This window comes from Sebastes fasciatus, chromosome 7 (genome assembly GCF_043250625.1).
Source record: "Sebastes fasciatus isolate fSebFas1 chromosome 7, fSebFas1.pri, whole genome shotgun sequence".
Classification (NCBI taxonomy): Eukaryota; Metazoa; Chordata; class Actinopteri; order Perciformes; family Sebastidae; genus Sebastes; species Sebastes fasciatus.
In genome coordinates this window covers 13902134-13925586 of record NC_133801.1, presented here as the reverse complement: position 1 = coordinate 13925586, position 23453 = coordinate 13902134, and the positions used below count along the sequence as shown (strand labels likewise).

The following is a 23453-nucleotide window of genomic DNA, read 5'->3' as shown; positions in this document are numbered from 1 at the left end:
TATAAATCTTTTTCTTTATATATACAAAACAAATATACAAGATTTTCCATACATCAATATAAATGAATGGTTTGGTCATTTCTTCTTACTTAAAATTCATTTTAATATATATACTGTATATATTTACACATTAACTTAAAATTCTCTAATACCCAATGTAAGTGGTTTTCAGCTCGTCAGCCATTCCTGTTACCCGCTTGCGGACTGACTGTAGTTCAGAAGCTTCATGACCTGGGCCTCCGTCAGCAGGACAGGGGATGGCAGAGACACGAGTCTCCTGCACATCCTTGATGCAGCAGTCACTTTTTTCATCACTCGCCAACAGAATAGGCAATTTTATCTTTAGTGAGAACAGTTTACCTTAAAAGGAACCTGCACAAATAAACAGTTTGGTTCTTCACAAATACAGTAAGTGGCAGTACCCATTAACTTTTCCAAGCAACAGTTCTGTCTTAACAAATCTTGTGTGTTAGATACAAATACTGATATGCACAAAGCGCTAATTTCCTAAAAGAAAATTAATATGTACAGAATTGCAGCATAATGAATGGGATATACTGTATGCAATAACTTAAGTTTTCAGCCAGTTTGATTATACATTGTGGTTCAGTAGAGGCCAGTTCACAGGTTAAATAGAGAAGAGGGGATCAACCTCTCCCTCTGCACACACCATCACTTTGTTTTGTAGCCATGAACAGCATCAGCACGACTCGTCTGTCACCTTGTTCCATTCGTGACAAACTGCGATAGAAAATACAAATTCTTACAAACATTGTGTTTAAAGCTACTTGTGAAACAAAACAGTGCAATAGGTGCAAGCGCGCCAGTTGTTGACCCTGTAGTGGAGCTGATTGGATGGATCGCTATAAGAAGGGATTCGTTGAAGAGCCGCCTGTTGGATATTGTGCAGATGGACCCGCACCCTGGAAGGAAAAAGGGGATACACAAACACATGATCAGAATAAGTACTTAGGTCAGACCAAGACATTGTTTTACAAGTCACATGTAAGTCTCAAGTCTTCGCACTCAAGTCCCAAGTCCTAAACTTTGAGTTTCGAGTCCTAAACAAGTCATAATGCGCTCTTCACCAAATGTAATGCCGTTTTAACAACAGAATAACTGGCGCTAACTGGCGCTCGGTAACGTAATGTTTGTTCTTCAAGGTTTTCTCCTCAAACTTGATTGGATGCTGTTGGATTAGTTCAAACAAAGTGGATCTGGGGAGTTAAGTGTAAAATAATCAAATGCAAGTCCCAATGATGTTCACCAAAAAATAGAGAGTTCAGAGTTCAAAGAAAACACCACTTTTCGGGGATTCAACAATAAACAACTAATGATAGAAATTCAATTTAAATCCTCTTCCCAAACAAATCAATAAAAGATCTTGCAAAAGGTAAATAAACCTAACATCTGCGGAACCGGGCAGTTGATCGTTTTCATGCACACACTTTTTAAATAACATACTTTGGACTTGTGGGAAGGTATCAAGTATTTTCAAGTCAAAAGGCTCAAGTCCAAGTGAAGTCACGAGTCATTGGTGTTAAAATCCAAGTCAAGTTGCAGTTCTTTTTTTTATTTTGTCAAGTCGAGTCTTAAGTCATCAAACGTCATGTCCACGAATCCATTTGTATAGCATTATCATGTCCAGCCCATTAGTGTTTTTTTATAATCACGTAATCAATGGGTCTATTCAACGGAACTAAAAAGGAGGAATAACAGCTTAATCTCTATCAACAATAGTCTTGGCTCATGGGACCGAAGCCTCGTCATTCTTCTGCATAAAACATATTTCTTTTACAAGAACTCAAGCCCTCTTACTGACCAGGAAAGGGTTACTCGAGACCATTTGTCCAGCCATGGCCTGCCCGAAAGGAGTCACAACAGGCTTGGCCTGTCCAAACGCTGCAAATCCTCCACCTGAAAGACACGTACATGAGAAACCTAAGAAATCCATTGGTACCAACCATGTCATACTAGCTTGTTGCAATGGCAATGCGGTAACAACGCGTGGCACAAATTGGTCATTTAGAAGAGAACGTCACTCATGTTCAATTGAGAAAACCTAATTGAATACAATAGCATGACTCCAAACTGACATTAAGTGCATTAATGTAACAACCAGTCAGTCAGATGCACATGCAAGCTTGAATTTTAGCAAAGATATTGTAGCATATATGTCTACACATCTACATTATCTACACACAGAGAGACACACACCGTTGGGTTGCTGGGGATACGCAGGAGGCTGAGGGAAAGGAGCCTGGCCAGGAAAGGGTTGCTGGAAGGTTCCACTAAAGCTGGTGGGGAGGTTGAAGGCTGCAGTATTCCCAAATCCAGCCGGCATACTCATGGAGCCGGTGCCAAATGATGCTGCAACACAGCAGAACAGCCGCTGGTTAAAGAAGCCTATACAAGAACATCTACAGACATACAACAAAATAACAGGCCTAAAAATGGCTTGCACCCATTATGACAAGATATTACAGCACACACACACACTTGGCTATAAAATGTGGAATTACACAGGAGCTGGCACACAGCAGAAAAAAATAGAAATGCAAATACTAAGATGTTAATATCAGCAGTTTGTTAGAAAGCAATATATTAGAAGTGATCTTAAATGAGTGAGGATGAACAACTAGGGATTATAGAACAGTCCACAAGAAAACAAAAAAAAGACACATTGCTAGAACGAAATTAGGAAATAGAAATATGTCAATTACACTATGCAGTAGGTCACCGTCCTTTAGCAGGTGAATAACTGCACAGGTGAGTCCGTAATTTATAATGCTGCTGCCATATATCTGTGAGATCTTCAGCATCTCACAGTGTTTGTACAGTTGACGCACATGCAAATTATGATTAAGGTTGTCTCCAGACAAGCCTTAGGAAAAAGGTTAGAACAAGAGTCAGACATGAGGCTTTTAACACTTGCAGTAAGTGCAGCACCAGTGTCTGACCTCTGATGACCACACAGGAGCATTCCCACAGTTCAACAAGTGGAATCAAACTATTGGTTAGTAAGACAGCCAGCTGGCAACTGAGCAATCAGATATCTATTAAACAAAAAGGCCCTGACACACCAAGCCAACGGTCGACCGTCAGACAGTTTGGGGCCGTCAGTGAGCGTCTGTCACCCTAGTTTTTTTCGGCGTGTCCTGCACCGTTGGCTCGAGTCTGCCCGTGTCGGAGATTTTTTGGCTGATTCAGCATGTCGAATCGGCAACAGAGCCCGTCGGTTAGAGAAATCAGCTGAATCAGTGCACGAGAAGAGAAACGGAAGTGAGGAAAGCAAGCAAACAACTAAAGTCAAGAAGGCACACACAGAAGGCTCTTCTCATTTTTCATCATCATGTCATCTGATCATTCCAACAAAGCTAAGTGGTGAGTGAGAGTGGTGTGAAAATAGTCGTCAAACGCGGCTTTGTTTCAGGCAAGTATCATAACCACGTGGCTTGTATATCTGTCGTCTGAGGTCTTCCAGTTTCCCTTTTTGAATGCCGAATACAGACTACCGCCACCTGCTGGTGTGGAGAATTATTTCCTCTAGCAGAACGTACATGGCAGTTTGCATTTGGCTGTAGTCTTTGCCATGTGTAAGACACAGGCGACACAACCGTTGGCCTTCATCGCTGTTAGTTCTTGGATGTTGGTTTGGTGTGTCTGGGCCTAAAGTCAATGACTTGAGTTACAATGAATAGAATACACAAGCAAATCCAACTAGGTTAAGCCTTGAGTCTTAAAGACTCAATAGTTTTTAATTTAACTAAGCATTTTATGATATTACCAAACTAATGTATAACTAGATGATTATTTGCGTACATTACAGTTGGTTTTAATAATTTAATGTCTTCCAAAAAAAGGCAGAAGACAGTTTATGTCTCTTGCCAACTGATAAAAGGAAAATGTTGAGAAAACCATTCAATAAATTCACAGAAACCCAATAGAGGGCGTGAGGGCAAGATATACTCATGGCATTATTACTCACAATAAAAGAATACATTATATTTATTTGCTAATAGAACAAGAAGGCACTGCAAGAGCAAGGCACAGGAGAGTAAAAGAAAAGCATAGAACACAAGGGAACCTACCAAAGGTGGGAGGATAACCCTGCCCATGAAGAACCCTCATCAAGTCTGTCCAGCATGGCAAGAGCAATGAGACAGACAACTGAATCTCACTTTCTGCACCTTGCTTTATCTTTCATCTCTCTTGCGCACACCAGTAAATGGCAACGACAGTCCTGCTGCCCATTTCCACAGCAAACAAAATTGGTATTCAGCACTTCTTTATGTTATAATTCTATCTTTTATTTCCCTGATTAGTTGCCTCTGTGTTTGGTAGTGTGGTCTGAGGCTTATTCACTGCTGAGGCAGCCTGAGCAAAGGTTGCCACTTTGGGTGTGCAAGGAAATCTAACAAATAAAACACTTACTGTACGAGGATGTATCACACCTGTATTTTTTTTTCACATAAAAAGGGATTTTAATCTGCACTATTGCACTTACTTAATAAGTTGATTGTGAATGTGTAGCATATATAGTATACCACTCAGACACAGACAAACATACACACCTGCTGCTGCTGCTGCCGCCGCCGCCATCTGTGCTGTTCTGCCGTTGCTCTGGAACGGGTTGGTGGGAGCTGCTGCTGGAGCAGCTACAAACGGATTGGTTGACTGACCTGTTGGAGAGAGGTATCAAGTCACCAAACAAGTACAGAGTGTGCGACCTAAACATGTTAAAAACAAAAGCATTGAATCATGGAGGACACAACATTATCTCCCCCACTCCCACGAGGGTACAAAAGTTGTCAACTGCCAAATCCACACCACTGAATCTAGCTATAATTACCTATAGTACACTTAACTCGCCCCGAGATTGCCCCTTGTTTCCAACATTACTTTAAACTCTCTAAATCATTACTGATTTCAGTTTGGGAGAACAATTTGCACAAACCATCAGAAAACAGCTTGTAGGTTCACTCACCTCCAAAACCTTGAGCCATGCCAGGCAGGGCTTGGTGTGCTTGTGCTGTTGACATCCCAGTCTCTGGGCCAAACACACCCCTGCAATGAAACAAAGTCAACACATAAGCATATCAGGAAAGCCAGCAAAAAAGACCAGAGACCACTAAGTTTGTAGGTTAGTAGGTAAATATCTTTGTGTTTATTGTAGTGTCTCACCCTTGTGAGGTGCCGGTGTTGTAAACACTGGCGGCAGGGACTGAGGGGCCGAAGACGGTATCAAGCTCAGCTAGAGCAGCGTAGCGGTCCCCTCCTGCTCGCATTGCTGGCTGCTTCTGAGGCAAACCACCGACTCCTGCTGCTGCAGCGGCTGAGCTCACCCCAACAGGAATACCACCTCCTGGAACAGAAGCACACGACAGCAGATAGAGGTTCATTCCAACTCAACTCTACCAATCTAGGAGGAAAATTTCAATTTCAAAGACACAAACAAAAAGTCCGGAGATAGCTGCCATATTCAACCTATTCAAAATAATGGGGAATAAATGTTCATTAGGAAATTTGCATTTTCTAGCACATAAATACAGTTTGTAATATGAGCAGAATAAACTAGTACCAGTACAATTCACAGATAATTGAGTGCCAGAATTCTGACCATGTGACATTAAAGAGGTATTTCAATATGTTATGTATATTTCATATACAATACATTACTGATCTTCTGCTACATTATGAAACATCCAGACCTCTCGGGTCATCTGGGACAGGTCTGCTTTCTGTCCCCAGAGTCAAAACTAAACATGGAGAAGCAGCACTCAGTTTTTATACACCTTAAAATCTGAACAAACTCCCAGAAAACTGCAGGTCCCCTGCAACTCTCAGTTCTTTAAAATCAAGATTTTTCTGTTTGCCGCTGCCTTTTATTAAATAATTTCTTACACTGCAACTTTTAGTCTTTTATTTTCCATACTCGTGAATTTTTAATGACTGTTTTTAAATTGTAATGTCCTTTTATAATGCGTTTCTTTTGCACTTTGTCTCAATGCTTTTGTTTTATGTAAAGCGCTTTGAATTGCCTTGTTGCAGAAATGAGCTATATAAATAAACTTGCTGTGCCTTTATACAGGCTGGTTTAGCAGCACTGAAGCCAGGGGGCTGATTTATATATAAAAAAAAAAGGTACTGCCATCTCAAAATACATCCAAGCCTCGGCTAAGTGATACAGAATTAGACGTTTGCTAGAAAATGTAAATCAGCCCTGTTTTGAGAGAGACTTGTCTGTCCCTGCACTGGGAAGAAGACTCATAACGCCTGACTTTGTGTCAACTTCTGTTTTTTGGTCAACCTCTATCCCTATCATTGAGATCTATGAAACACGCTAGGCAGGAGAAGTTTACCTTGCTCTGTTTTGCCAGAGCTAAACACGTTATCCAGGTCAGCCAGGACTGCGTATCTATCAGCAGGGAGGCTAGTACTCTGTACAGCATCTCTGCCAGCTCCTGTGGAGTTACTCTGGGAGGAGGGACTGAAGGATCCAAAGTCAGCACTACACGATTTGGGGAAGTTGTCAAAATTTGCAAAATTGGCATTTGCTAGTCCCCCTGAGGCGCTACCTGCATGAAAGAGAGAGATTAAAAAGTCATGAGGGGAACCTCGATTGTTGGTTTTGAGTTAACAGCATTAACACGGTGGAGAGGAAGAGAAGCAGCTGCATGGAGGGTAGAGTTGGGGTGGAGTCAGGCCGGGGCTGGGTTACCTTCATTATCTATAGGATACATCAACAACAGCAACACTTCTAAAACATGTCCTCTGCATCACTGCACTATGCTGATTCTCCATTAGCCTATGAACCTAAGGGACGCATAAAATTTGTGTTAGAGGCACAAGATGCGCAGAACAGCACCTTTCTTGTGCTCGGTTACATCAGAGTTCAGCACCATACTGTGACTCAAGGGAGTTACAGACAAAATGTAATGTATGCCAACCACCCTGTAGGCATTACTGGGCCATCACTTTCAACCAGATCTAAGATTGTTACGAGGGTCATTAGTCATTGTTTTTTTAAGAGTAAAGAAAAAACAGAAGTGTACACCTTTTTTTTCTTCCAGAAACAAAGCTTATTCAAGAACGGCTTAGAGTTTTACCACTGTAAATACCTAGGAGGTATTTGCTTCACACTATATGTTTGACAACAATGCTAATTCAGGAACTCCCCGCTCTAAGAAGGCTTGCAGATGAAAATCGGAGCAGATATTATGATCGATCATGAGTTTCCCTAGCATACTAAGTACCCCGTTAGGGAGAACTGATTTGTTTGGAATGCAATAAAAAGGACTGATGCATCACAATATTTAACACTTAACACAGCACAACAAAAGATTTTGTAGACTGAGGTAAAACGGAGCTTGGGCACAGCATCGTCTTTGTGATCCTGAAGGGGAGACAAGGCAATTTTTAGTAATGACACTGAAACCAGCACCAGTTAAAGCTCAACCAATGGTTTAACTGCATTCCATGGATTACTGTTGTATAACTACCTTTAGCACAGGGACAGGTACAGTCTTGCATGCAACTGACCACTGTTGAGAGAAGGTTTGCGAATGGTAAATACTTTTTTAAGAAGAATGCCCAAAAAATTCTAAGAGGTCCTTCAAGTAAATACTCGGGCATCCTACCTCTTTAATATTAAAGAAGCATTTGCCATTAGCAGACCTAAGTCTTCTCTGAACAGTGGTCTACAAGCCTCTCAGGAACTAAAGTTGTTTACATGAAATTGAGGCTTGAGAATATCAGGCACGCTTGGTATTTATTAGCCAACACCTAAACATTCTCCTAGTGATGCTCTTCAAGTAAACCCAGAAGCTTATGCAATTTTCTGGAGTAACTCTACTCCTATTAATCATTGGGTATCACGTTTCTTTTTTTATTATTTCTCACATAACATACTGGATTACAGAAAGTTTATTAAGTTACGTATCATTAATAACTGATGGAGTAGACCTTAAGAGCACAGTGTTCTTGCGATTCCAATATTGCAAAAGGGAAAGGCTACTACCCCATAATTCCTTATTATTCTTATGTGCAATACTGGTTAAACTGCACAATAATTCCACCGTGTTTGATTCTTATTTATACTATTCTGGTATTTGTATTCAACACATTTAATAGATCTCACTTCTCAGCATTTTTTATTTACTTATTTACACTGTGGTTATATATTGCATGTGTTTATACATATTTCATATATTTTCATTCATTATTAATAATTTTTATTATTTCTTGATATTTCTCTACATATATTGTTATATATTGTAGCATTATGTACATAATTTACAAGTTACATTCTGTTTCTTTATGATTTTATATGAGAGCAACTGTAACATCCCAATTTCCCAGCAGGGATCAATAAAGTATTTCTGATTCTGATCTGATTCAGAAAAACAGTACGGTGACTGATTCTAATCTGTTTTTATCAATGTCTGTTCTTTTTTATTCTCTTTCTGTTCCTTTTTTATTTTTACATTGTTATACTGCATTCTCATGCCCTTCCATTTGGTCTTTTTTCCACAGTGGTTCACAATAAATAATGAAAGCAAAAATCAAAGCGTATTATCCCCGTTTTTTAACCAGTGAGGATGTCGACAGTGATTCAGAGTTACAGACACAAAAAAGACAGTGAGACACACATTACATCCAGAGAGAGAAGGATCAGAGTGACTACACATTGGATGGTGGAAAGGGTGAAAGCTGTTAAGAGGGCAAGCCCAGAGAGAGAGAGCGACTTACTGTGTGCAACCTGGAGAGGCAGAGCAGTGGCAAACTCACCCATACTGCGGCTGGATGAGAGCACAGTGAACGCTGGCAGCCAAAAATCAAAGAGGGAGGGAGAAATGGGGCAATGAGCGATGTAAGACAGGGCGGAGACACAAAAGAAAAAGACGTCAACTAAACCAGAGGTAAAAATTAAAAAGCGTGGAGTCAAAGCAAATCAACTGCTGCAGAAGCAAAAGGGTGAAAAACACATGAGACAGAATGGACAGCTTAGGCCAGATAGCATGGTGAGTCAGTGTCTGTGAAAAAGGGATTATCTTACAAAGCCACGAGAGAGAGGGGAGCTTTATCCATCAAGCCATAGGCATACTAAAGAGATCACTGTGCAGCTCCACACGAAGACAGCTATCAATGTAGACCTCCAGCAGAGGGCACTGTAGTACACAACATTTTCCTGAGACTAAGGGGAGGAGGCTTAAGTGTGTTTGCGTATGAGAGTCACTGTTTTTTTATGAGTACGTGAGAGAGAAGGCAAAGTGCTCAGGTAAAAAGCCAGTCAGCCAGTTACTGCTGAGCAAATACTCGTAGTTTCGCATGAAATGCGCAGTATTACTGCATGAAGGGCAAAGAATACCAAACACAGGTAAGACAAGGACAGTATGTACACCAGTATATGGTCTTATACATATTTTAAGACCATAATATACATAAATAGAAGGCCAGGTTTAGGAGCCAGGCATAGATTCAACTAAATAACACTGTGCAAAATCCAGGGCTGCATATATTTAACCTAATCTTAAACCCCTAATCTATATAGGGACATACAGTGTGGCTACAGCGTGCACATGTTCTGTGACCTCTGATATTTTGGTCTAAGGCACATACCGTGTAAACATAACATCACATGTTCAACTGCTGCTGAACTGCTTGTTGTTTTAGAAAACAGAAATATGTATTAGCATCTTTAATTTATAAACCAAACTTTTGCTTCATTTCTTGGTTATAAAAACTTCATTGGGACTTGGATATTGGAAAGTAATGCGAACATCTGGTGCACAGAGGTCTTTCAAATTTGACATGGGATGGACTGCACATATGGAAAGGTTTGGGAAGCAGAGGATATGCATACAACAGTTAAAATACAAATGGCAACAAAATTGGTGACATGACAGAAAACTTGGAGTGGTGCAGGGATGACGTATTGTTGTAAGCCAACCCGAAAGTTAGCATCGCCCTGGTTCCCTCAACAAAAAGGGGATTTTTCTATTGGATTTTGGATTATTGCAGAAAATAATCTCTGTGGCAAACAAACGTTTATGATACTTACATGTTTTGTTCAAAGATAATCGTCACAAATGAACACCACTTATGATTTTTGAAGTGTGAATGCGATCACCAGAATTAAAAAGCTAACGTTAGACCATAAATGAATTACAGCACGGTCAAATGAGCGCGAGTATATACAATGAGGCTCGAAAGGCAGACGAGTCGGCGTGATGACGTTTTGTAGTCTCATTTAGCCACATAAAAGCTTCAAAATTCATGAGTGGGATATTTACTGACATGTTTTATATCGTAGAACAAAACGTTAAAATCTCTTCAGCTTGTGTTAACCACAGACCTTATTTCAGACATCTAACTAAAAAACCCATTAAAAAAAACGATTGACTTCAGGACATGGGAACCGGAAGTGCTAAAATGCTAACTCGTTTTCAGGTTTTAGGACTCATTCCTGCACCACTATATAGAGCATGATTTGGATGTGTGCCATTTGTCCAGTGAAGGGAACTTGCTCTACCTGTATTTGCGGGGTGGAATTGGGCTTGGGGTGCGGAGGGGAAACCACCTGTTGACCCGGCAGTGCTCCCGAATGCATCAAAATTAGCAAAGTCTGCATTTGCGTTGGCATTCTGTGCTGCTGAGATGGTGTCGGGATGAGGTTCAGACAGACAGATGAACAAAAAACACAATGAGAGGGAAAACAATGGATGAGTTGAAATAACATGACAAAAGGCATGGATGACAAGGCAAATACAATGGATTATGTGCTAAGTATGAGGGATAATCATGGAGATGCTGTGGAAATGCCACTTTAGTCACTGCATTAAGGGTGAGACTTGATGGCTCTTTCAGGGGGACATGAGGACATTATCCTCCATGGAAAGCAAACACTAATAACTCTATGTTACAAGCATTAGTAACCATGGAGATGTGTCTGTCCATAGCACCTCCGGTACTATTCCATAATGTATGGCATGTTTTGCAATCATGGAGGTCGCGGCTTCTGACATTTAACAGAATCTGCATGATCTCGAACACCTGCCACAGTTTATAAGAGCTGATGATTAGAATGCAACATCAATCAGCCTTCAACTGTCTATTAAATAACATTAACAACATTATCTGATGTCTAGTGTTCATTGTGACTGGAGTTATTGCTCAATTCCTGCATCCCTTTACTGCTTTATGTTAGTCATTCAATCAGTTAGTTGTCTGTTCCTTACTTGTGTGGCTGTTGAAATGTGCAAAGTTAGCAAAACTGGAGCTGGCGCCTGCATTCATGTTGGGCGGGGCAGCAAAGATGTCTCCACCCAAGTCACTGAGGAGGTCGAACCTCTTGTCATGGAACTGCTGCTGATGGGTTTGACCACGGCTCACCACTGGAGACTGGTGGAGACGAGAGATGGATTTGAAAAAACTGCAGGTATGTGCTGGTCAGTGTGCATAAATATGTGTAATATGAGCCCTAGAACAACATTTACACAAAGACTAAGGAACACAAGGAATAGGCATTTTGACAGACAGCATATCTGTCACTCTGTGTCTACAATGTGCTCATATTAAAGCATTAGTATGGAAAGATAAAATCTATCCCAGTGGGTATATTTGATCATTGATAACAAAACCTGATTACAAATTTGATTGGTCAAAGGTGTTTTTGGATGAGCCAAAATTTCTGTCAACAATTACAAATTGATCATGTGTACGTGTATGTGCACTGCATTAGAGCTGCAACGATTAGTCGACTAATCAATTAGTCGATCGACAGAAAAATAATCGGCATCTATTTTGATATTCGATTAACCATTTAAGTATTTCTCATGCAAAAATGTCAGAAAATGCTGTTTTCAGCCTCTCAAATATGGAGATTACCTGTCTTTATCTGTTTTACATCATATTAAAATGTATATCTTTAGGTTTTGGTCTGACAAAACAAGACATTTAAAGTCATCACCTTGGACTTTGAGAAACTTGGATGCATTTTTCACTCTTTTCTGACATTTTATAGACCAAACAATGAATCGAGAAAATAATCGTTTCAGCCCTGCACTACATAGGTCTCACCTGATTAGGTGGGGTGTTCTTGTTGAGGTGTAGGGAGGGGGCCGACTCCCCCAGCAGGGATTTGAGTGGTCTAACCTCCGGGGTGCTACTGGTGCTGCTGTTGGAGGAGCCAGAGATGGAAGCATGGACGGATGCCACGGCCTTGGCCTGCTCAGGAGGTACGTACCTAGGAAACAGTTCACATTACATTACACTACACTAAATGCTACTGGCAAATTCCCTAATAGAATTATATTTAAGATAAACTGACAATCAAAATAATTGTGTCAGTCTTTTGGCAAAACAAGCATTATGCAAGTCCAAATGTGATAACAGGAAATGTTTATTTGGGAGCAAATGTGATCTAGCAGACAGGCCATGTGTTACAGGAGAATGGCCTATGTGAGTGGAAATGTCTGCAGCAGTGGTGGCATGTTGAGACATGCACCACTCATCACTCTCATTTTGGTCAGACTTCAGAGTCTAAACACTGATGACAGAAGTACTACTACCTAAACTAATAGGTGTAATAATCTAATGGTTGACTATTAGGTGCATAGTCTATGAATATCCAGAAAAACAACTACATTTGTGTTAATGATGCGTCTCAGTTTTGCATGGAAACAGTGTAACTGCATAAACAAATAGTCTCACTAAGTTAATATTTACTTTTGAGGACCAATCCCTAATTTGCATTAATATGACAGGCACTTGTTTGCCTGCCATTCATTTTATTTGTCTCCAATAATTGCTCTCATGAGTCAACACAATGCACCAGTAAAAAACTATGCTAAACCTCATACATATTTGAACAAAATTAAAACATACAACTCCATGGAACTAATTAGATCTTGCACATAAAGCAGCTTGACTGTAATGACCTACATTGTGTGCATTTAAAGAAGGGTGGTTCGCTCGAGGCTAACTGCTATGAGCTGCCTGTGAGACATTCCACGCCAGATAGAGAGAAAAAACAAAGGAAAGCTACATGTCTGCGCAGCGCACATTGCCAGAGGATTGTTCATATTTTGCTCTGCCAGCTTGTAAAACTGACTTACCATCTCTTCTTCTCATATTTCTCTTGAAGGAACTCCTTCACCTTCTGTGGTTCTCTGAAGTCTGGTATTGAGGAAGTTCTGTCATCATAAAGGCCGAGCCAGATCCGTTTACATACCTGGAACACACGGGGTGATAGAATAAATGAGTTTTTTGGTAAAACGTATCTGTAGCACATATAACTTGTCAACCTGCATAGTGATGATATCGTTAATCAACTTTAAGCCACTGAGTGCAGGTTAACTTCAAAAGAGCATCTACTGATGTTTTGAATATGTAACCATGTGCAAATTAGACCAGGTCTATTGCAGACGATATCCATTTATGTAATACGCTGCACAGATGAACATCATGGCCATGTTTGATATTAGGTGTGGGCGATATGACGGTATATACCATGCAATAATAGAAATGTGTCCACCGGTAGAGATTTGTCAATACCGTTTCCACCACGGTAGCAATTCTCGCGTGATCTCGCACAATCTTGTGAATCCAGCTGCCTCGCAGCGTAACGTGATTTGGGCAGACACGGAGGAGGAGAGTGAGGTTGTAAATATAGGGCAGATGGAGGCATCCCCACCAACCCAAGATGAGGAAGAAGATGGTTACATAATAACCAGGCATTTTCACACTGTAGTTTATTTTGTTTTGTCAGCTTTTTTAAATGAAAGATGAGTAAATCCAGCAGGAAACGCCCATGTCTTTTTTTCTTTTGGTACTCTAAAATATAAATTTGTGTGATTTTTATAACACTGACTGAAGTCAGGCTGGTATTTATTTGCACCTGTTAACCTTAAAGCCGGTAACATTTGAAATTATTGTTCTCAGGAACCTGAAATAATTTTAGTTTTACTGTTTTGAGTCTTTTTTTTTTTAATTCATGTGTTATCCTATGTGAAGCAGTTGTTTTTGTTTTGTATGGAAGGTCCAAATAAAAGTAATAGTCAAGCTTGTAAAAAAAATAATTAAATGTGATGAAGTACGGTATGGTTATTTTAAACCATCTATTTATTGAATTTACCGTATCGTCTCACTTTATTGTATCATGGTGATATAAAATTACATATAACGTGATAGAAGATTTTGGCCATATCGCCCACCTCTATTTGATATACTGTAGAGTCAAACATGAGTTGGCCCCATGTTTGGAAACACAGACTGATTTTTCACCCAGCAACTATGTTCAACTTAAGTCTCACCTTTCTCTGGCCTTGGCTTTTGGATAGCATTCCTAAAGTATTTGCCTAATCCTGTAAAGGGAGATTTATAGGCTTCATGCCTGTGTGCACTCAGTATAGGGTGCTGCAATGTATATGATGCAATTGTGCTGCAAGAGGCAGCGTGGTTCTTATGTTGTACATAAGCGGTTATTTCTTTGGCTGGATTTGATGCACATGCAAGCTAACTTTTTTCTTTTTAATCAGGAGGATTTTGAAACTGCAACTGCTGAAAATATAAAGTCTTTGGAAAGACAAAAAGCAACTTGAGGGCAGTAGCATTTATACAGCAGCCTTGAAGGATGTATGCATCAGCTCCAAACCTTGAGTCTCCTGCGTGTCTGCCTGCCCTGCCACTTTGCTACAGTTTTTAATAGGTTGCGCTTCCCAGGTGGCATTGCTCTATTTCATACTCCGTTTACCAGAAATGGCTCGTCAATGATGAAGCACTTTGGGTCTTCTGTGCCGTACAAATATGCGGTGCTACTCTGTCTGATAGTGATGGATAGGTGAGAGCTGCAGAACAGACATTTCATAGAGCCTCTCACCTATGACCATTTATATAATTAACTTTTTATATATCCTTTCATTCTGTTATTATTTAGTACTAATGTTTTTAGTAATTATTATTCCAGCTTCTCAAATATGGATATTTCCTGGTATCTTTACTCCTCTATGAAAGTAAACCGAAAATCTTTGAGATGTGGACAAAGAAAAGACATTTGAGGACGCCATCTTGGGCTTTGAAAAAAAATTCATAATTTTTCACAATTTTCTGACATTTCAGACCAAACAAGTAATCGATTAATCGAGAAAATAATTGACAGCTTAATCGACAATGAAAATAATCGTTAGTTTGCAGCCCTTCAAGTATGTATCAATATAATGCATGAAATGTTTGGGTAAAAGAGTAAGTAGGTCATTGAAATTGACTGCACCTTATAATGGCAAAGCTCAATTAAAAACTAAAAAAGATGTTAGCGAACAATTGCCTATTTACAAATCCAGACAGAGTGCAACATAATGATCCCAGTCCCTAGCGCAGTTATCACTACTGTAATAAGATACGGTATGGAGCAGAAAAATAATAAAATACTCATAATATTGTGATATTTTACAAAATGATAAATGTGCCAAAACTGCACTTAAATATGGCTACAATAATATTAATGCACCATGTAGTTTTCTAAAATATTTTAATATTTTGTCTTGTTTTTTTCTAGCTCAAGCTTGTTTATAATCTTGCTTGTGAAGGGCCAAAACACTCATGAATTACAATGATGTGCAGATTCAAACAAAGCAACAAAGCAGTGGAAACCCTCAACCTTAACAACTGTGACAGGACAGACAGTCGCCATGCCTACCTCATTGCCATGTTTCTGTAGGAACTCGATTTCCTGTTGCGTGAAGGTTGTCATGGAGATGGACTTGACTCTGTGGGGTGGATTCAGTCCTCGCCTGTAGGTGGAGAAATGAAAACAGGTCAGTTTAATTTGAAGACTTTGTGCATGATGACCTCATCTGGACATCCTCCAGATCCCACCTCTCAGGACGGGGCCATTTAATTAGCAGCAAGCTGACTGGCTGCGGTGGGTAACTGGGGCGAGGGAGGCAGCATTACAGAGAGAAATAACAAGACTACTGACAGAGAAAGAAAGGGAGTAGAACAGAACAAAAGGAAGTGGGTGAAACTCTCTCCCGTCATTGACTGAACTGAGGTTGTCAGTACAGTAAAAGAACGAGCGATGTCCCTTAATATAGAAACTCCCATTATGGAGTGACACCCATTAGCCCACAAGCCTCGCTCATTTTCCTGAGAAGGTCACAGCTCATGTCACAACGGCCCAAATTTAAAAAAGCCTGGTAACTGTAATAGTTAAAAAGAGCCATCATCAGGCTTTTATATTAAGCTCCAGGCCTGCTTGCCTGAGTATTTTTTTCCTGGACCCAGCAGTAAGTGAAAACTAATGTAGGGCTGGATTCAAGGTCGCCACCTGTTTTGTCTGTGAAGGTGACCAATCAGGATTTAGCGTGCAAGCAGATTGTTTTAACCCCGACCAGAGTGTAATTGCTGAGCAGCACATTCTTTATGACAATCGCATGCGGTTTTGGGCAAAAACCATGCCGTTTTTTGCATGAAGTACAAATTTGTTATTTTGCCTATTCTAAAATGGTGTATTTCTGACGTGTTCTTTATACTATGACATTTTTCCTAAAATTATTCTAAATTTTTTTTTTTCAATTGCAATATATCGCCTTGCTTACAGTATCGCAATATATTACAATATATTACAATATATTGAATCGTAACCCCTGTATCATGATACGCATTGCATCACCAGATTCTTGCCAATACACAGCCCTAATACCACCCACATTGCAACAATACAAAGCCGGTTAAAAATCTGCAAAAGTTTAACTTTAATGGAAATGTTGATTTTCTGGGTTTTTTTTGTAGTGAAATCTTGCAGCACCCTTGACCTGTCGTCAAGGCATCTCAATTTGGGAACCTATGCTCTGGGAAATGAGATCCACGGTGTCACAATTACAAACACAATGTTAAACACATAAAGGAGTAAGATCCTAAAGGCAGTGAAATACTAGACAAGACCGCTAAATTATTCACTGCTGTTACCCCGTTACAGAACATGTTCTCATCTCCACCCGTTCATTACACATCTGCCAATCAGCTGACTATTGTGCAAAATGTTACACACAATAGCTGTGTCAAACCACATTCACAAACACAAGACAGAAAACAGGTGTATACAATGACAAGAGCCAAGAGTGGTCCATATGTCCCTTCCTAAACATGGAGTAAATCCATGGGAACTAGTAGAGCTATTTCTAGGGGTAAGGCTTCATCAACTTTTGCCCAGTTATGTCATGCTGGTTACACTTTCAGAGAAGACAGCTGAGACCGAAAGAATGCCACAAACTTTACGAAAAACACCTTAATGTAACTGCTATATTTCAACATTTACAGGATCTACCATGGAAATAAAAAAGCCGCTTCATCGCCAAACCAATTAGAAAACAAATGATAATCAATTTATACTTAAAATTACTTGTCAAATTAAATAAATAAACATTTGTTGGTTGCACCTTTCTCTTTCTTATTAAAAACTGGAGACTTTGGATTTTTGGGGCTGTTGGTCAGACAAAATAAGCAAGACATCACTTAGGGTTCTTAAGATGAATCGAATACATTTAAAAAAAAAAAAATTAAAACAAAATATTAGTTGCTGTAGTTGGATTAATGCAAAGTTCCCACTGTTTTCAGACAAAACAGTCAGAAGCCATAAAGAAGCAAATCTGTATCTGTAGAAAAACAGAAGATAAGTCAGTCTCTGTGTATTTAAGCTTAAATGTGTTTTTCAGCGCCCTGAGGTAGGTGAGGGATCAGATCCTAGTCTGAAGATGAAACTAGGTCAGATACAGTGAGAAAGCTCCAAAGCCCTTACGGTCTTAATATGATGACACCATCTCTACCCAGTTGTCCAATTAAGGAATCCTGATACTGGTTATTTTGTTTTTGTTAATTTACTGTATTTTATTTAACCGTGGCAATACATTTAAAATTAGTTAAATACATAATTTTCATTCAAAACCTTTTTCAACTTTGAAAAGTCTTATCCAAACACAAGCAGGTGTTTGCCAAAGGGGGAATCATGTTATTATCAGGGTCATCTTACATACAGTGACTGTGGTGTACAATATAACTGTCGGGTGATTCATGTGCTCTGGATTCCAGTCTGGTACTGAGCCCAGCAACACAATATTATGGTCCTACAGCCCCACACACATTTCTGCTGGAGAAAGTAGGCATACAATTGTGACCGTGTTCAGTGGCAGTAGGATTATATCTGGAGGGAGAATTAAATGACAGCAGCGATTATTAATTAGATAAAATAAAACATTTATAAAAATGGTTCTTACATCACGATACTGTACACATCAACAATGTCACTAAGACAAAGATCGAACCACTACTCAGCCCTAGTTGCTAAGGTCACCTATTTTCAGATCATGTCAACTGGGTGCCATAGTGTATCAGAGAACAGTATCACATATTGCACAATAAAATAATTATGACCTAGTCGCTACTGACTGTACGTCAGACGAGCTCAGCTGGGAAAACTCAGCTCATTTGCATACTGTGACAGCTCCAGGGTGAGAGAAACTGCCAATGTTGAGTTTCAAAAGAGAGGAGAGAGTATGCATCCTCCTTCACTTTGCTGCTTCAAGTCCCGACAAAAAGGATGTCAATTTAAAGGCAGATTGGAATGAGCAGTATTTGTCGGTTGTGGTTTGTAAAGACAACATTCAAAGTTGGCCCCTCCTCCTCAGAAGCGCATGGCCCCTGTTAGCGGTTAGGGTGCTCGCCAGCGTGTGAAAGTCAACCCCAGATTCACTTTTGCGTTTTTTCTGCAGCATTTTCATAGCTTCCTCTTGAATGAGTGCTTACGATCTGGCACCTGGTTGCTACATTTTAGAGATGCAAAACCGAAACGTAAAAAAAAAAACGTTCAATGACTGTACAAACCGAACCGTGGGCTTGTTGAAAAGTTGCACCACCATTAAATACAAGCCTGCTAATTATTTGATGAGGTGCCAGAGGCATAGAGAAGGCAATTATTTGAACATAGACCTACTTGACCATTAAGTAGCCTGCCTTATTTCATGTATAAATTCAACGTAATGGCTTCATGTAATATAGATAGTATAGTTCAAACACAGTGGAAATGGTTGTGTTTTTCTTCTCCCTAACATGCAAAACAAACTCAAAACCGTGACCCTAAAAAAACGCAATACAAACCGAACGATGTGCTTGTTGAACCATTGCACCACTCCGTTTGGTTGGTTGGTTAGGTTGATGCCCAGAAATGTCCCGAACACAGCAAAATAAGAAAATACAGATAGCAGGGTCTCTACAGATACAGTAGGAGATCCTACTCATTATGCCTTTAAGTTAAGTACCCTTTATCACAGAAAGAGCCAATACTTAATTTTCATGGCTCGCTATAAAATCTGCATTTATGCCAAGTTAAAGCCTCATCAATTTGTAACCCGACGGTGCTTCAGACACTGCACCCTTTTAAGAAATCAAATGCCAGTGGCAGGGGGAAACCAAACATGCTCGGTTTTAGAGTTCAACTCATATCTGTTACTTTTCCATTGATAAATATTATCTAGGACATGTGGTGTCAGTGACACCACTTCACCTCTGTCACGTCACTGCTGGAGCGCTGCTTACTCAGGAATACATAGGCCAAGTGGGGTTACTTCCTGGCACGGGCAATTCTCCAGAAAGAGACATTGTGAGTGGTGTTCCTCCTGGGAAGGCCTCCACCTTCATAAGGAATGTGTTTACATAGCAGATTCCAATCCCGCCCATTAAACAACCACAACTAGGTAGGTAGTCGTGCCCCTGCTATAACCCCTAAACATTTAAACACTGTTACTGCAAATGAAAAAAGGAAGGAGCAAACAGCTTCCTTAAACTAAAAATCACTTCTCTGACTGCTTCAGCAATGTCTTTATGTTTGAACCATAAGTTTTCACAGTAAATGCAAAATGTATACATGACGTGAGTATCTGTGTTGAGGGGATTCGTTTTGCTTTTCTTGTAAGACAAAGTCAGGCAAACACTACTTTTTTAAAGCACGAGCATAGTGGGTAGTCAAGTTAGTAAGCAAAACATTATAACAAGACTGAGCATGAACAGGCTACTTTGGTGCTCTCTCATAATGCCAAAGTCTTTGCCTGTCTAGAATTGAAAGGAAAGAGAGGCAGACAGTAACCTCTCCGCCACTTCCTGTGGCACATAGAACAGCACATGCTGCTGATGTAGCAGCCCGGTGGGGCCATACCACTTCCTGAGCCTACAATCACACCCGGCTTCCTGCATACATCAGACAGACAGCAATCCTTTCAAACCCAAACTCTTCTGCTGAGAATATTTCCACCACTGAAATATTTCACACAACATGTTTTGTCTTCGTAACAAGTAAGTGAGAAGGACGGCAGGAGAGAAAGAGGAGAAATCTCAAGCTATTAAAGAACTCAATTAGCTCACATTTCAGACTTTAATACCAGAGGGTGAGCAGATGGGAAATTCACATCAGAGTCCCCGCAGACCCACCGGTGAAGTGAAATGGAGGGCAAACTAAGCCCATCAGCAAAGACACAATTAATCTCATTCTTTTCAATGCTACAGTAAATAACCTTCACATTCAGTGGAGACAGCTAAAACAGTTTGTGCAGATTAAGGTCACAGACCTGGTCAAACAAGGGCTGCATCTTAGGCAAAGTCTAAGGGACAAACAGCATAGTGTTGCGTCAATGAAGTCATCTTCCCCTGTTGACTAATAAAACTAGAAGGTCATCAGTGGGGGAATTACTGAGCAGCAAATACTTTCCCTTTCCCCTGCAACATTATTAGAATAACCATCATTCATAGATGGAGAAAGGCAGGGTGATTTCCATAAAGCATTAGGAAGGACCAGTGCAAGCTGCTGACTGTATGAATGAACAGAACCGGATGGACAGATGAACAGCTTATTGAGTTAACTGGTAATAGCCCATGGCCAGTTTACTCTCCTCAAATGTTTTCACATGCTAAGGCTTACGATAAGTAAACAGAATTTATTCATTTACAAAAAACAGGCCCTTCTGTGTGGAGTTTGCATGTTCTCTCCGTGGTAGCCTGGGGTTTCTCCGGGTTCCTCCCACAGTCCAAAGACATGCAGGTTAATTGTTGACTCTAAATTGCCCGTACGTGTGAATGTGAGCGTGATTAGTAGTCTGCCTCTATGTGTCAGCCCTGTGATGGTCTGGCAACCTGTCCAGGGTGTACCCCGCCTTCGCCCAATGTCAGCTGGGATCGGCACAGCCCCCCCTGGCGACCCTGAACAGTAAAAGCGGTTACAGATAATGGATGGATGGATGGATGGATGGATGGATGGATGGATGGATGGATGGACGGAAAAACCAGGGTAAACTATTTTTGAGCAAAGATGGGATTTGGTGGCAAAGAGAGGATCACAATTCTTGATGAGAAAAAAACTATGATGCTATGTTTGTAAACTAGATCTGGGCCAAAGCAAAAAAAAACACGAGCATCAAAAGTCCTTCTTGCAAGACTGGTGCGCTCAAGTGTAAAACTGATCTGTATGGTTTTTTAGCACTTGATGTATGAGGGCATAATTTGGTTTCAGTGAACAAAATGTCAATGCACTTACAAGAGAAAATCCTCTAAAGTTTTCAGAAGAGAGTGATTATGTTCAGATTAGCACAATGTCATGCAATATAGATAATATAAGGCAAACATGTCCTCCATGCTGTATGTCAATTTGTCATTTATTGTGATCAAAATCCTTTAGAGAATGGATGCAATAAATTGTCAAAACTATATTATACCACTTTGAATTTCTTTCTAAATATGGCCAGCATCACATATATAACCTTTTCAACATGCAACATGAAACAGCTTTATTGAAGTGGGATATCTTTAGAAGAAGAAATGGAATACTTCACTAATCCCCAAATCCCAAGCTACAGATGCTTGGTTACACAACTGCACAGCAAAGCTTTAAGTCAGGCAAACGAAGTCAAAACACTCAGCTACACTGAAACTATTAATGCTGTGTGGATAGGTTTTTAAATGTTGTAGGCGGTACACTACTGAGGGTAGTTTGGGGTCAACCAGTTGTATATTTTAAAAAAAAAAAAAAAAAAAAAAAAAAAAAGTGAAAGTCTTGCAGGCAGGGAATGAAATTAACCTTTTTCCTCACCTGCCCCTTTGGCAGGTCACTGAACATTTCTACCGGCCACTCAATTTCTTTTGTCTGCCACTTCTGAAATCTAGGTAGAACGCTTTAAAATTGTAAACACTGTGTCAGTGGTACCCAGACCGTAGAATTTTGGAATATATCATGTAACCTTATATTATATAGGTAGAATAAATTAATATTTTACTTTTTATATGTATACACATATATATATATATATATTTTTATATATATATTTTTTTTATTTATATATATATATATATAAAAATATGTATATGTGTGTATATATATATACATACATATATATATATATAAAAAAATATATATATATATAAAAATATATATATATAAAAAAAAAATATATATATATATATATTTTCTTTTTTTTGTTCTCTTTTCCCTTTCTTTCTTTTCCTCATAACAAAATAAAATAAAATGAAATATGGATAAAATTAAATGGAGAGAAAAATAAATTAAAAAAAGAAAGAAAGAAATAAAGAAAACTTAAAAAAATCCAACATAACTGAGCAGGATCAATATCATGTGACTGTGTTAAATATAAGCACCGTTACTCATGTGTCTTTGTATGTGGGGTTAGCTCAGTTACAAGGTGGTGGTGCCTCCAACCAGCAACTGGCAGCAGCAGCAGCAGCAGCTGGCTACTGGCTTATCTGTACACGTTAGCCAGCAAGTGTCAGATAAATCCACTGGCTAGCATTGAAGCTAAAGTTATCCAGCATCTAGTCGTGGTTGCTATGTTAGCTTGTTGTGTTGAACAGTGACACCTCTCCATGAACCTCTATGTACCCCGCCCAACACAGCACCCAGCAAGACAATGTCACAACACTCACAATGGATACCAATCTACCGTTAAGCTAGCTAGCTAGTACTAGCTCGCACTGTTAGCTGAAGCCTACCGTTATATCGTGGTGCGCCATGTCCAACATGTCTAACAGCTTAAAGGTCAACTCATCAACTCAATAACTCACAGGATGCCGGAGCAGGAGGTGCAGACGAAGGAGCCCACGGTCATGTTGGCGTAGGTCGGGCCCCGCTGGTCGCAGTCGAAGCACTTTCTATTGGGAGGTAAACTCGTCATCTCTCTGAGCATCTTCAGGTGTTTCTCCTCCTGTTTTCGCTTCGCACTCGCCGCCATGGTGAAGGGAGGATTACTAAAACCAGGAGGGAGAGACTGTGGAAGGGTCAGCTGCAGTGTTGAGCTGGTTTTACCGGTGCCGACCCGTTGCTAGAGACAGACAGAGAGGGAATGGGTAGGTGGCTCCGTTGTTAGGGGGGGGCTTTGCGTCTTTGAGGCGTTGGATCAGGT

General features: G+C 40.0%; 1 protein-coding gene across 5 annotated transcripts; it reads right to left on the bottom strand.

Moving 5' to 3' along the window:
- On the bottom strand, positions 1-23453 carry agfg1a (ArfGAP with FG repeats 1a). 5 transcript variants are annotated; one of them, XM_074641732.1, is made up of 14 exons: positions 23116-23427; positions 15698-15791; positions 13119-13234; positions 12082-12247; positions 11241-11403; positions 10535-10654; positions 8752-8823; positions 6363-6578; positions 5185-5365; positions 4988-5067; positions 4575-4682; positions 2218-2370; positions 1823-1917; positions 1-923 (listed from the first exon to the last, which is right to left on the bottom strand). In XM_074641732.1, the coding sequence occupies exons 1-14, from the start codon at positions 23280-23282 to the stop codon at positions 864-866; spliced, it is 1791 nt and encodes a 596-aa protein (XP_074497833.1). In that variant the 5' UTR covers positions 23283-23427; the 3' UTR covers positions 1-863. The 5 variants fall into 5 exon arrangements, with proteins under 5 accessions (XP_074497833.1, XP_074497834.1, XP_074497835.1 ...); XM_074641733.1 differs by having other exon boundaries at positions 2218-2374; positions 4582-4682; XM_074641734.1 differs by having other exon boundaries at positions 8791-8823.